Genomic DNA, 14,117 nt, shown 5'->3' on the forward strand with positions numbered 1-14,117 from the left:
ATACTTTCATTCCATTTTTTGTCACGTTGAATACTAATGTGTCTAGCAGTAATTTGGGGTAACCTGTACCATGTTTAAGTAGGTGAGGTACTATAATGCTTTACCATTTGTATGCATATGACTGATGGGATCTTCTTTTTTGTATGCTACATATACCTGTATTATACACTATTGATATTAATACCATATCCATGGCAATAACTTTATCTTGTGGAGTGGACCTTGTTTTAGATCCTCGTATTGTTTTTATATATTTCCACTGATATTGTAATGAATAAAATTTATACTTTTTTCTATTATATACAGCATTTGGACTCCTTTTTCTCATTTTGCTGTTTCCTGATGTATTGGAGTTTGCTATATTTATACCTGCTGAAATTTTGTTGGCTGCACCTAATCAATTCTGTGAGGCAGGAAACTTTAGGCAGGATTCACACGACCGGGTCGGGTCCGAGCCCGAGTGCCGGCCGGTAAAATCGGCCATTCTGCCCGGCCGGTTTGCATAAAGTTATGCATCCGTGCCGGGCAGATCCGGACAGTGACATCAGCGGCAACTCCTGAAGGGGAATCCCCATGTGTTCGGGGATTCCGCTTCAGGAGTTTCCCCTGATGTCACTGCCCAGATATGGACAGAGACATCAAGCGCTCTGTCCAGGAGCGGAATCCCCGAAAACACGGGGATTCCGCTCCTTCAAGGAGCTAAAGTGCGGCTAGCACATAGCAGAGCGGGGAGATACCTCCCCGCTCTGCTATAGTGGCGTCGCTACAGTAGTAGCAGCCGCAGCTGCTGCTGCTACTAGCGGCGCCATCAAAGGTGTCGCCGGGCCAGGGCGCTTTTAAAACAAGCAGGAGAAGGGAGCCAGCGCAGCGCTCCCTTCCACCTGCTGTACACCCCGGCCCTGCCACACCATGTACAGCGATGCCATTCGTCAGAATGGCATCAACTCCTCCTCCTCACATGCACTCTGCGCTGTGAGGAGGAGATAGAGCGCAAGAGCCGGAAAACCCGGCCGTCACTCGGGACACATCCCAGTGATGGCCGGGTATTACCCGGCCCCATAGACTTCTATGGGAGCCGGGCGGCCGGGTACCCGGGCGAAAATAGAGCATGTCCTATTTTTTGACGGGCGGTTTTCCCGGCCGGCAAAAAATCGGTCGTGTGAATAGCCCCATTAGGGGTCTATTATTCCTAATGCAGCCGGGTGCCGGCCGATTTATGAACGGCCGGCACTCGGCCGGGAAACCCTGCCGTGTGAATGAGGCCTTATTCTAGTCTGTTCAGCAGTGACCTGTCTAGAGTGGAGTTGTACCGAGCAAATCCTCCCTCCAGCAACTCCAATCTAGTCACCTCACTAGTAGGGTATGTTCACACGACCACATTACGTCCGTAATTGACGGACGTATTTCGGCCGCAAGTGCCGGACCGAACACAGTGCAGGGAGCCGGGCTCCTAGCATCATACTTATGTACGACGCTAGGAGTCCCTGCCTCGCTGCAGGACAACTGTCCCGTACTGTAATCATGTTTTCAGTAGGGGACAGTAGTTCCACGGAGGGGCAGGGACTCTTAGCATCGTACATAACTATGATGCTAGGAGCCCGGCTCCCTGGACTGTGTTCGGTCCGGGACTTCCGGCCGAAATACGTCCGTCCATTACGGACGTTAATATGCTCGTGTGAACCAAGCCTAATCGTCTAGAATGGAGTTGCTGTAGGGAGGACCTACTCCATTCTAGACGTGTTATGGGCACAGTGGGAGGTCCTGTTTATTCTCCCGATAGGCACCGTCGCTTCCTGTGACATCATACCTACCAGGAGAAACTGCATTTTAGACAGGACCTCTAGTCCATAGTTAGCATAGCAGGTTTCTGTTACATATGGCGGTATGCCCGCCATTTTTAACATAAACGATGATCCCATGCTCAGCTTTACTTTAGGAAGGTTAGCTCAGCTCAGGTCTTGTGGTTTTTCTTCTAGCTATCCAAAACTGTCACGATTGCTTTCCAGTCTGCTCTTCAAGAAAATGGCCGCTGCCTACTACGCATGTAGTACAGCGTTCACTCTCTAGTGGCCGCAGTTGCTTTTGGTTGCTATGGGGACAGGACAGTTGCTCTGGAGATCACATTTGTGTATTTAAGTTTAACGGAGTTTCATATCAAACCGCTAGAAGTTGGAGCAGCAGCAGTAGCAGTGAGCAGGTACCGCAGCGATAGTAACTGCTCCATATGTACGTGCATGGCGCCGATCACGGCAGTGTAACCTAGATGGCCTAAGAAGGGTTGCGTGCGTAGTTCGTTATTAGGAATTGCTGCTATGTCCTAACCTGCTGTAATGTCCACGTTATCTTTATGCTCTGCTGTACTTTTGTTGGTACGGTTCTGTTTCGTTTGTTTTACATCCTGTTTTTTTTTTGTAACCGATGATTTTTAGCTGCATAAAAGGGCAGGTCAGCCGATGAACAAGCGTTTGTTCGTACATCGGCTGATCGCTACCCTGTTTACACAGGCAACTGTCCATTTTAGCGTTTTGTCTAAAAATAAGTCCTAATACGGCGTTTGCTGTATGTAAATTACAATGATGAGTCCAACGTCATCCTGCACATACTCAGCGCTCCGATGAAGCCGGCCTGGGACACCTGGACTCCTCTCAGGACTCTTCTATGGTCATTTACATACAGCACACGCCGTATTATAACGTCTTTTTATGCAAAATGCCAAAACTGGCAGTTTTGAGAAGGTCATGTTTAGGACGCTGAACCCCAGCAGTGTAATTATTATACTATAATATTCTGGTGGTTTAGTGCCCTCAAATCTAGTTACAGGTTCTGGTAATAAACATTTAACCCCCTAACAGTCACATTAATATTGTAAAAATCCTGAGGATATTCCATGAATGTGTGATACATGGGCATCCCACCGCTGGGGCCCGCACTATCTTAAGAACTGGGGTCCTCCAACTCTATCCCGCCTGGTGAGGCGATTGTATTGCTTCACATCTTCTTCTAAAATATGTTATCACCTCTTGTAAAACAGTCTGTTGAGAGAGTAGGTGGCAATAGGTGTTGTGCTGTAAGGATTGTTGTCACTGGACAATTCCATAATTCTATGCTAAGTTAGCTGTGATAGTTTACAGGTGGAACCTGCGTGTCAGCAGTTTATAAAATTGGTGGTGGTGTGATCCACATGGAAAGCGGATGGCAAATGGTTGACAAACGGTCTTTAAAAACGAACAGACGGACTTGAAATGGATGAAAATTTGGAGACGCCCTGTTGCAAAACGGACATGAAAAACCGACCGTTTGTCAGTTTGTAATGACCTTTTTTTTTTTTTCTTTTTTTCTTCACGGTCGTGTCACTCTAGCCTAATTATGATGCCAGGAGTCCCGTTCACATGTGCCATGGTTGGGCTGGCCATTTTTTGCGCCCCGATCACGTTGTGTGAATCCGGCCTAAGACTACATTCACACGACTGTTAAAAGCGGCCGTGTGAGGGCCGTTCTTTGAACGGCCATTTTCTGAACAATGATCTATGGGTGTATTCACACGGTCGTTTTGTTTTTTTTAGAACGGCCCGTGAATATTGTCCATCAGAAATAGGATATGTCCTATTATTGGCCGTTTTCACTGCCAGACGGCCCCCATAGAAGTCAATGGATCCATTTTTACGTCAATACATGTAACAAACGTTAAAAACGGATCTGTGACATGGGGATTGGCAAGGGAACTACTAGTTCCCTTGCTGGCTATCGGTGGCATACTCACCGATGCAGCGCCGTCTTCTTCAGGTGGCGTCTCTCGTCTTCACGGGTTCTGCGAAGGTGACACAATGTCATCACGCTGCCTTCGCAGATCCCGTGCAGAAGAGAGACCACACCTGAAGAAGACTAGAGATGGCGCTGCATCAGTGAGTATGTAGGGCAGCCGAAAGTTAAATGTAATGTATTGTTGCGCTCACTACAAGGGTAGTGTGGCGCTAGTACAGGGGGCATTGTATATAGTGGGCAACTGTAGTGAATTTTCCTGGACTGTCCGGAATTTAGAGAGACAGTCCCTGACAATTCCTACAGGGAGGGGGGTGGAGGGTGTGTGTGGCATAATCTACAGGGAGGTCTGTAGAAATAGGTTCAGAGAAAATAGTATCTAGGTGAACATGTGAGCTTCCTTTTGGGTGTTTTCAGGGGGGCTGGGACAAAAAAAGCCTGACAAATAAAATTCATCAGTTTTTTTTTTTTTAACGGCCATGAAAAACTGATGCAAAAGGGATGTCAAACGGCCATTAAAATCGGTCAGACGGACTGGAAATGGATGAAAATTTGGAGACACACTGATGCAAAATGGCCATGAAAAACTGACCGTTGATCAGTTTTTAATGGCCATTTTTTTTCACTGTCGTGCGAATATAGCCTTAGGCTGATTATCATTGGTCAGGCTTTTTTTTTTTTTTTTTTGTCCCAGCCCCCTAAAAACACTCAAAGGATGGTCACATGTTCACCTAGACACTATTTACAGCCTCCCTGTATATGGTGCCTAGCGCCTCCCTGTAGATGATGCCACACAGCCCGACATGAATGCCCTACATAATCACCGATGCAGCGCTGTCTTCTTCAGGTAAGGTCTCTCGCCTTCACAGGATCTGCAGCTCGTCTTCACGTGTGGTCTCTCGTCTGCACGGGATCTGCGAAGGCGGCGCGTTGCCTTCGCAGAACCCGTGAAAACGAGAGACCACACCTGAAGAGGTCGACGCTGCATCGGTGAGTGTCCTCGAGCCGCCGATAGCCAGCAAGGTTGCTAGCAGTTCCCTTGCCAATCCTCATGTCACAGATCTGTTTTTAACGGTTGTTACATGTATTGACAGCCGTTAAAAACTGATCCATTGACTTCTATCGGGGCCACCTGGCCGTGAAAACGTCCAAAAATTGGACATGGCCTATTTTTTGACTCCCATTATTCACGGGCCGTTAAAAGAAAAAATAATTAAAAAAATGGACGTGTGATTACACCCACAGAACATCAATGTTCTGAAAATGGCCACATGACGGCAGTTAAAAGAACGTCCGTCACATGGCCGTTTTTCACTGTCGTGTGAATAAGGCCTAAGGCTACATTCATATGACAGTGAAAAAAAACGGCCCTTAAAAACTGATCAACTGTCAGTTTTTCATGGCCATTTTGCTTCAGCGTCTCCCCAAAAAGTGTCGGGATTGTGTTAGCGAAGTGTCACGATTCTGAATACACATCACGTCTTGGCTGGAGGTAATGTATATTCATTGTCAGGACACTGCAGTAATGTTAGTGTGTTTATGTGGCTGCACATAGCGATATATCTATATCGCTATCTGCAGTGCAAATGAATGGAGAGAAGTGTATGACGCTGATTGTTCAACGTCATACACTTCTCTCCACAACGGGGCAGGAAGTGAGTGACGTCACAGCGTGATCTCTCGAGAACACGCTGTGTCTGCACTGCCAGAAGCTGGGCGTTGTGAAGAGAAGTGGATGATACTTCTATACACAACGCCCAGCTAGTAAAAGAAGTAAAAACGCCCAGATGTAACGAACACAATACACGCCCACTTGTACTTTAGAAAGCCTCATTTACATAAATATAAAAATGGTCATAACTTTGCCAAAAATGCTCGTTTTTAAAAAAAACAAAACGTTACTCTTATCTACATTGCAGCGCCGATCTGCTGCAATAGGAGATAGGGGTTGCAAAATCTGGTGACAGAGCCTCTTTAATGTCCGATCGGCAGATAGAGCTTCTCTACAAAAATGATGTGAGGAATTAATACTATGAGGCTGGGTTCACACGACCTATTTTCAGGCGTAAACGAGGCGTATTATGCCTCGTTTTACGCCTGAAAATAGGGCTACAATACGTCGGCAAACATCTGCCCATACATTTTGCAGACGACCTGTAATTTACCCGTCGTCGTTTGACAGCTGTCAAACGACGACACGTAAATTGACTGCCTCGGCAAAGAAGTGCAGGGCACTTCTTTGCCACGTAATTTGAGCCGTTCTTCATTGAACTTAATGAAGAGCAGCTCAAGATATACGAGCGTCACAGATGCCTCGTATATTACGAGGAGGAGCATTTACGGCTGAAACGACGCTGCTGTTTTCTTCTGAAAACAGGCTGTCATTTCAGCCGTAAATGACAGCTAGCGTGTGAACATACCCTTAACCCCTTCCTGCCCAATCACGTACATTTACGTGATTAAAGCCGGTGGCTTACCGCCTTTTCACGTAACTGTACGTCATGGAAATGAAGCTGGCTCAGGAGTTGAGCCAGCGACATCACCGCCGGGTGACAGCTGTAGCATACAGCTGTCACCCTTAGGTATCGGCCAGGACCGGAACTAGCATCCGATCCGGCTGATTAACCCCTCACATGCTGCGTTCAATAGAGATCGCAGCATGTGAGGAGTTTATAGCCACCGGCACCCCAGCAACGTGATCGCTGGGTTGCCGGTGGCTGCAAAGGCGATCGGAGGGCTAATACTTACCTCCCGATCAGCCTGTAACGGAATCCTCCTATGCCCCGTCGTCGGGGCCCAGGAGGCTTCCGGTACCATCGGCAAGATGACGCCGGCTCAGTTTCCGGCTCAGAAGCTGAGCCGGCGTCATCAGCAGTGGGTGCCCGCTGTATGTTGCAGCGGACACCCCAATCTATCGCCAGGAACCGGAGCTAGCTCCGATTCCTGGCATTAACCCCTTCGATGCAGCGATCCATTGTGATCGCTGCATCCTAGAGGTTTGTAGCAAATCGGCAGCCTTGCCACGCGATGGCAAGGCTGGCTACTGCTACTATGGCAACAGGAGCCCTAACAATGGACTCCTGTCTGCCATTACGTGAGCTGATTAGGCCCCGCCCAGAGGCGGAGCCTAATCGGCTTGCTGTCAGTGAACAACTGACAGTTCCAATACATTGCACTACATAGGTAGTGAAATGTATTAGAACATCAAACAAACAGTTGGACATTCAAGTCCCCTAGTGGGACTAAAAAAAAGGAACAAAAAAATTGTAAAACATACAATAAAAGTTTCAAGTAATAAAATAAAACACAATCGCCCTTTTTCCCTTTATAAAGTCATTTATTATTGAAAAAAATAATAAAGCCATACATATTTGGTATCGCTGCAACCGTAACGACCTAAACTATAAAAATATTATGTTATTTATCCAGCGCAGTGAACGCCGTAAAAAAAAAAAACCTCAAAAACACTGCCATAATTACTGTTTTTTTTGGTCACCGTCTTCCAAAAATTGAAATAAAAAGTGATCAAAAAGTCGCATGTATCCAAAAACGGTACCTATAAAATCTATACCTCGTCTCGCAAAAAACAAACCCTCACACCGCTCCATCGACGAAAAAATGTAAAAGTTATGGCTCTCACAACATCGCGACAGAAGAATTACATTCTCTTTCCAAAAGTAATTTTATTGTGCAAAAAGTTATAAAAAAGTTCTATAAATTTGGTATCGCCGGAATCGTACTGACCCGCAGAATAAAGGTAACATGTAGTTTATAACGCATGGTGAACGCTGTATATAAAAAAAAAAAACAAGCTATGGCAGAATTGCTGTTTTTTTTTTTTTGTCACCTTGCCTCCCAAAAAAAGGATAACAAGTGATCAAAAAGTCGCATGTACCCCAATATGGTACCAATAAAAGCTACAGCTCGTCCCGTAAAAAAAAGAGCCCTCATACCACTACGTCTATGAAAAAATAAAATAAGTTAAGGCTCCAATAATTCAGGAAAGAAAAATATCCAGTTGTGCCGGCCCGAGGGGAACGTTTCTTCTGTTTCAAATGGCGATGTATCAAGGCACTAAAATTAGGGAACCAGGAAGGGGAGGGCGCCCGTATTATACCAGGACAACACTTTCCCGGCAAAATTCCCCAAACTGCAAAGGTGCAGAGTGTGTACCAAAAGGGGGATAAGGAAGGACGCCAGTTATCAGTGCGACACCGGCCTGTGCAGAAAGGATCGATCACAGCGTAACACACATCTATGGATCATTTTATTATATTTTTTACCTTATTATTATACCACCTGACTATGCCCCTGATGTACTCTGCCCAGCTCACATATGCCCCACATTATAAACGGAAACAACAGTGATACTCCAAACAAAACTATTACCAAGCAAATTCCACGCTCCAAAAGCCAAATGGAGCTCCCACCGATCTGAGCCCTACAGCATGCCCAAACAGCTGTTTATGTCCACATATATGGCATCGCCATACCCGGGAGAACCCTTTTAACAATTTTTGAGGTGTGTGTCCCCAGTGGCACAAGCTGGGCACGACATATTTGACAATGAATTGGCATATCTAGGGCAAAATTTTAATTTGTACCTTCAGCAGCGCAATCATTTATGGAAAAGACACGTGGGGTGAAAATGCTCACTACACCCCTTAATAAATGCCTTGAGGGGTGTAGTTTCCAAAATGGGGTTTCTTTTATTTCACATCTGAGCCTCTGCAATTGTGAACCAATACTTTATATGTCGCCAAATTAGGCCTCAATTTTACATGGTACTCTTTCACTCCTGAGCCCTGTCGAATGTCCAGGCAAAAGATTAGGGCCACACGTAGGGTGCTTCTAAAACCGGGAAACACCGCATAAAAATTGAGAGCTGTCTTGTTATGGTGGCACAAGCCGGGCACCACATATTGGCGTATCTAAGGAAAAATTCCCATTTTCACTCTCCCACATCGTGTGCACACGAATTTCTGCAAAATACATGTGGGGTTAACATGCTCACTACACCCCTAGGTGAATACCTTGAGGGTGTTTCCAAAATGGGGTCACTTCTGGGGGGGACTGTTTTGGTTCCACAGGGACTTTGCAAATGCAACATAGCGACCAGAAACCAAATGCAGCAAAATCTGTACACCACAAGCAAATGGCGCTCCTTCCCTTCTGAGCCCTGCCGTGTGTCTAAACAGCAGTTTATGACCACGTGTGGGGTATTGCCGTACTCCAGAGAAGTTGCTTTTCAAATGTTGGGGTTCTTTTTTTCCTTTATTTGTTGAGAAAATTAAAAATTTGGAGCTAAAGCTACGTCTTATTGAAGAAAAAGGATTTTTTTTATTTTCACTGCCCAATTCTAATAAAAACACCTGCGGGGTCAAAATGCTCACTACACCCCTAGATGGATTCCTCAAGGGGTGTAGTTTTCTCAATGGAGTCACTTTTTTGGCGTTTTCACTGTTTTGGTCCCTCAGGGGCTTTGCAAATGCGACATGGCCTCCGCAAACCATTCCTGCTAAATTTGAGCTCCAAAAGCCAAATGGCGCTCTTTCCCTTCTAAGCCCTGCCGTGGGTCCAAACAGCCATTTATTACCACATGTGGGGTATTGTTTTACTCGGGAGAAATTGCTTTACAAATGTTGCAGTGCTTTTTCTCCTTTAGTCCTTGTGGAAATTAGAAAAAATTAGCTAAACCTACATTTTCTTTATACTTCCAATAATTTCTGCAAAAAACCTGCGGGGTTAAAATGCTCACTAGACCCCTAGATAATTTCCTCAAGGGGTGTAGTTTCCCAAATGGGGTCACTTTTGGTGGATTTCCACTGTTTTAGCACCGAAAGAGCCCTTCAAACCTGACATGGTGCCTAAAATATTTTCTAATAAAAAGGAGGCCCAAAATCCACTGGGTGCTCCTTTGCTTCTGAGGCCTGTGCTTCAGTCCATTACCACACTAGGGCCACATGTGGGGTATTTCTAAAAACTGCAGAATCTGGGCAATAGATATTGAGTTGCGTTTCTCTGGTAAAAACTTCTGTGTTACAAAAAAAATAGATAAAAATGAATTTCTGCAAAAAAAAAAAGAAATTTGAAAATTTCACCTCCACGTTGATTTAATTTCTGTGAAACATTTAAAGGGTTAAGAAACTTTCTAAATGCTGTTTTGAATACTTTGAGGGGTGAAGATTTTAAAATGGGGTGACTTTTTGGCGGTTTCTAATATATAAGGCCCTAAAAGCCGCTTCACAACTGAACTGGCCCCTGTAAAAATAGCCTTTTGAAATTTTCTTGAAAATGTGAGAAATTGCTGCTAAAGTTCTAAGCCTTGTGATGTCATAGAAAAATAAAAGGACGTTCAAAAAACGATGCAAATATAAAGTAGACATGTGGGGGATGTTAATTAGCAACAATTTTGTGTGGTATAACTGCCTGTCTTACAAGCAGATACATTTACATTTATAAAAATGCTAATTTTTGCAATTTTTCACAAAATTTTGGTGTTTTTCACTGATAAATATTGAATTTATCGACCAAATTTTTCCACTATCATAAAGTCCAATGTCTCACGAGAAAACAATCTCAGAATCGCTTTGATAGGTAAAAGCATTCCGGAGTTATTACCACATAAAGTCAAATATGTCAGATTTTTAAAAATGGGTCTGGTCCTGGAGGCCAAAATGAGCTTGGTCCTGAAGGGGTTAAAGTAATATGTTATATGTGGTGATAAAAAGTCAGGGAAAGATTTAAAGTATGACATGGAGTAGCCATCTGAGCCAGGGCTTTTCCCTTTTGGGCTAGATTTAATAGCCTCATAGATTTCCTTGGTTGTGAATTGGGAGAGTAATGAATCCTATCGCTCACTAGTGACCTGGGGCAAACTTTTTATTTTATCCAGGATATCCTTTACCTTTTGCTCCTTTTTGCTTACATCTCGAGTTGAATCTTTTAAATTATATAGTTCTGAATAGTAAGTGCTGAAGACTACCGCTATATCTTTTGTTTTCTTGTTTTAATGGACCGTTCTTGTCCTTAACCCCTTCCCGCACTCGGCGTACAGTTACGCCCTGCAGATAAAGCGAGCACAGGAGCTGTGCGCGCTTTATCTTCAGCGGCTGTCAGATGTTATACACAGTTGACATGCCGGTGCAATGGCTGCGATGGCTGTTACCGCCGATCGCAGCCATTTAACCCCTTCAATGCGGCTGTCAATGACGTCCGCCGCATTGAAGTGGTTTACAGAGGGAGGGAGCTCCCTCTGTAACCCCCGGGCGCCCCCGTGATGGATCGCGGGTGGTGATTGTTGCTATGGCAACCAGGAAGCCGTTACTAGGCTTCCTGGATGCCAAGGTACGGAAGCCTATTAGGTCCTGCCCGAGGCAGGACCTAATACGCTGAGGCTGGGTTCACACGACCTATTTTCAGGTGTAAACGAGGCGTATTATGCCTCGTTTTACGCCTGAAAATAGGGCTACAATACGTCGGCAAACATCTGCCCATTCATTTGAATGGGTTTGCCGACGTACGGTGCAGACGACCTGTAATTTACGCGTCGTCATTTGACAGCTGTCAAACGATGACGCGTAAATTGACTGCCTCGGCAAAGAAGTGCAGGGCACTTCTTTGCAACGTAATTTGAGCCGTTCTTCATTGAACTCAATGAAGAGCAGCTCAAGATTTACGAGCGTCACAGACGCCTCGTATATTACGAGGAGGAGCATTTACGTGTGAAACGAGGCAGCTGTTTAAACTTGAAAACAGTCTGTCTTTTCACACGTAAATGCCTGCTATCGTGTGCACATACCCTAACTGTCAAATTAAAAATGACAGTTACGATGCACTGCACTACATAAGTAGTGAAGTGCATCGTACGGGGATCAGAAGACGAGAACTTCATGTCCCCAGGTCAGTGTGAAAGAAAAAAAAATAAATAAAAGTTCATAAATAATAAAAACAACACTTGCCCTGTTTCCCTGATCAACTCCTTTATTATTAGAAAAAAAATGAAAACATGAAAAAAAACTATACATAATAGGTATCGCCGCGTTCGGAACGGCCTGATCTATAAAAATATTGCATTATTTTTACCGCACGGTGAATACCGTAATTTTTTTTAAAAAAAAACCAATGACAGCATTTTCTTTTTTGGTCATCTTGTCTAAATTTTTTTTAAATAAAAAGTGATCAAAAAGTCGCAAGTAACGCAAAATGGTACCAATAGAAACTACAGTTCGTCACGCATAAAACAAGCAGCCCCGCAGCGATATAAACGAAAAAATAAAAAAAGTTATGGCTGTCAGAAAATGACGACACTAAAACATGATTTTTTTAGAAAAGAGTATTTTTATTGTGGGATCGTAGTGAGACGTAAAAAAACCAATATCAATTTGGTGTCGCTGTAATCGTATCGCCCCACAGAATAAAGTTAACATGTTGTTTATACTGCACGGTGAACACTGTAAAAAACAAACAAAAAAGAAACGTGCTGGAATGGCTGTTTTTTGGTTTCCTCATCTCCCAAAAAAATGGAATAAATAGTGATAAAAAAATCGCATGTACCCCAAAATGGAACCAATAAAAATTACAGCTCGTTCCACAAAAAACGCGCCCTCACACAGCTCCGTCAACGGAAAAATAACACGTTATGACTCTCAAAACGCAATGATGCAAAATGACGGCCCAGACTCATTTTTAAGTCTAGTAGAATTTCACTAAATACCCCACATCATCATTTGCTGGACCCCACAGGTGGACCCTGTAGATGCAGCGGTGATGAGGAAACTTTAGGGCCTTGTGTGGCTTATAGGGCTAGTGAAGAAGTCAAAGATTAGGTAATACTGGAGCGCAGATATTTTGTACAATACCCAATAAACCCGGCCTGTGCATAAAGGATTGGTTAAAATCGTACCACACCAATACATGGATTATTTATTCTCCCCATTATTACATCATCCTATTATGACCTGTTGCACTCCGCCCAGTTTACATATACCCTGATGTACTCCGCCCAGTTTACATATACCCTGATGTACTCCGCACAGATTACATATACCCTGATGTACTCCGTACAGATTACATATACCCTGATGTACTCCGTACAGATTACATATACCCTGATGTGCTCCGCACAGCTTACATATACCCTGATGTGCTCCGCACAGCTTACATATAGCCTGATGTACTCCGCACAGCTTACATATAGCCTGATGTACTCCGTCCAGCTTACATATACCCTGATGTACTCCGCCCAGCTTACATATACCCTGATGTACTCCGCCCAGCTTACATATACCCTGATGTACTCCGCCCAGCTTACATATACCCTGATGTACTCCGCCCAGCTTACATATACCCTGATGTAGTCCGCACAGATTACATATACCCTGATGTACTCCGCACAGCTTACATATAGCCTGATGTACTCCGTCCAGCTTACATATACCCTGATGTACTCCGCCCAGCTTACATATACCCTGATGTACTCCGCCCAGCTTACATATACCCTGATGTACTCCGCCCAGCTTACATATACCCTGATGTACTCCGCCCAGCTTACATATACCCTGATGTAGTCCGCACAGATTACATATACCCTGATGTACTCCGCACAGCTTACATATAGCCTGATGTACCCGCCCATATTACATATACCCTGATGTGCTCCTCACAGTTTACATATGCCCTGATGTACTCCGCCCAGTTTACATATGCCCTGATGTACTCCGCCCAGATTACATATACCCTGATGTACTCCGCCCAGATTACATATACCCTGATGTACTCCGCCCAACTCACATATGCCCCCACATTATAAGATGAAATACCACTAATACACCAAGCAAAATCTGCGCTTCAAAAGCCAAATGGTGGTCCAACTGAGCCTGGCAGTGTACCCAAACGGCAATTTATGACCACATATGGAGTATTCTGGAGAACCCGCTTAACAATTTATGGGATGTGTGTCTACGGTGGTACAAGCTGGGCACAACACATTGGGCACTGAAATGGCATATCTGTGGAAAACAGCAATTTTCAATCTGCAACATCTATTGTTTACTCATTTTTGCTAAACACTTGTGCGGTCAAAATGCTCACTACACCCCTAGATAAATTCTTTGAGGGATCTAGTTTCCAAAATGGGGTAATTTTTTAGGGGGGTACCACTGTACTGATACTATAGCTCAATGCAAAATGGTGTCAAAAAACGAATCTTATAAAATCTCCACTCCAAATACTAAATGGCGCTCCTTCCCTTTAGAGCCTTGCGGTGTGTCCAAATAGCAGTTTATGACCACATGTGGGGTATTTCCGTACTCCAGAGAAGTTGCTTTACAAATGTTATGGTCCTTTTTCTCCTTTAT

The 14,117-nt window shown here is 44.4% G+C and overlaps 1 protein-coding gene across 4 annotated transcripts in view; it reads left to right on the forward strand.

Moving 5' to 3' along the window:
* The first annotated feature begins 2,056 nt into the window (after positions 1-2,056).
* C5H7orf57 (chromosome 5 C7orf57 homolog) overlaps positions 2,057-14,117 on the forward strand; it is a 262,894-nt gene continuing 250,833 nt past the window's right edge. For 2 of the 4 annotated variants that reach the window (XM_075828554.1, XM_075828553.1), the window contains exon 1: positions 2,316-2,369. In XM_075828554.1, coding sequence (XP_075684669.1) covers positions 2,331-2,369 — 39 coding nt within the window. In that variant the 5' untranslated portion in view covers positions 2,316-2,330. Of the gene's footprint in view, positions 2,227-2,315; positions 2,370-14,117 lie in introns of those variants that run through there. The other 2 variants (XM_075828556.1, XM_075828555.1) reach the window with 2 other exon arrangements.

Source organism: Rhinoderma darwinii, chromosome 5 (genome assembly GCF_050947455.1).
Source record: "Rhinoderma darwinii isolate aRhiDar2 chromosome 5, aRhiDar2.hap1, whole genome shotgun sequence".
Taxonomy (NCBI): domain Eukaryota; kingdom Metazoa; phylum Chordata; class Amphibia; order Anura; family Rhinodermatidae; genus Rhinoderma; species Rhinoderma darwinii.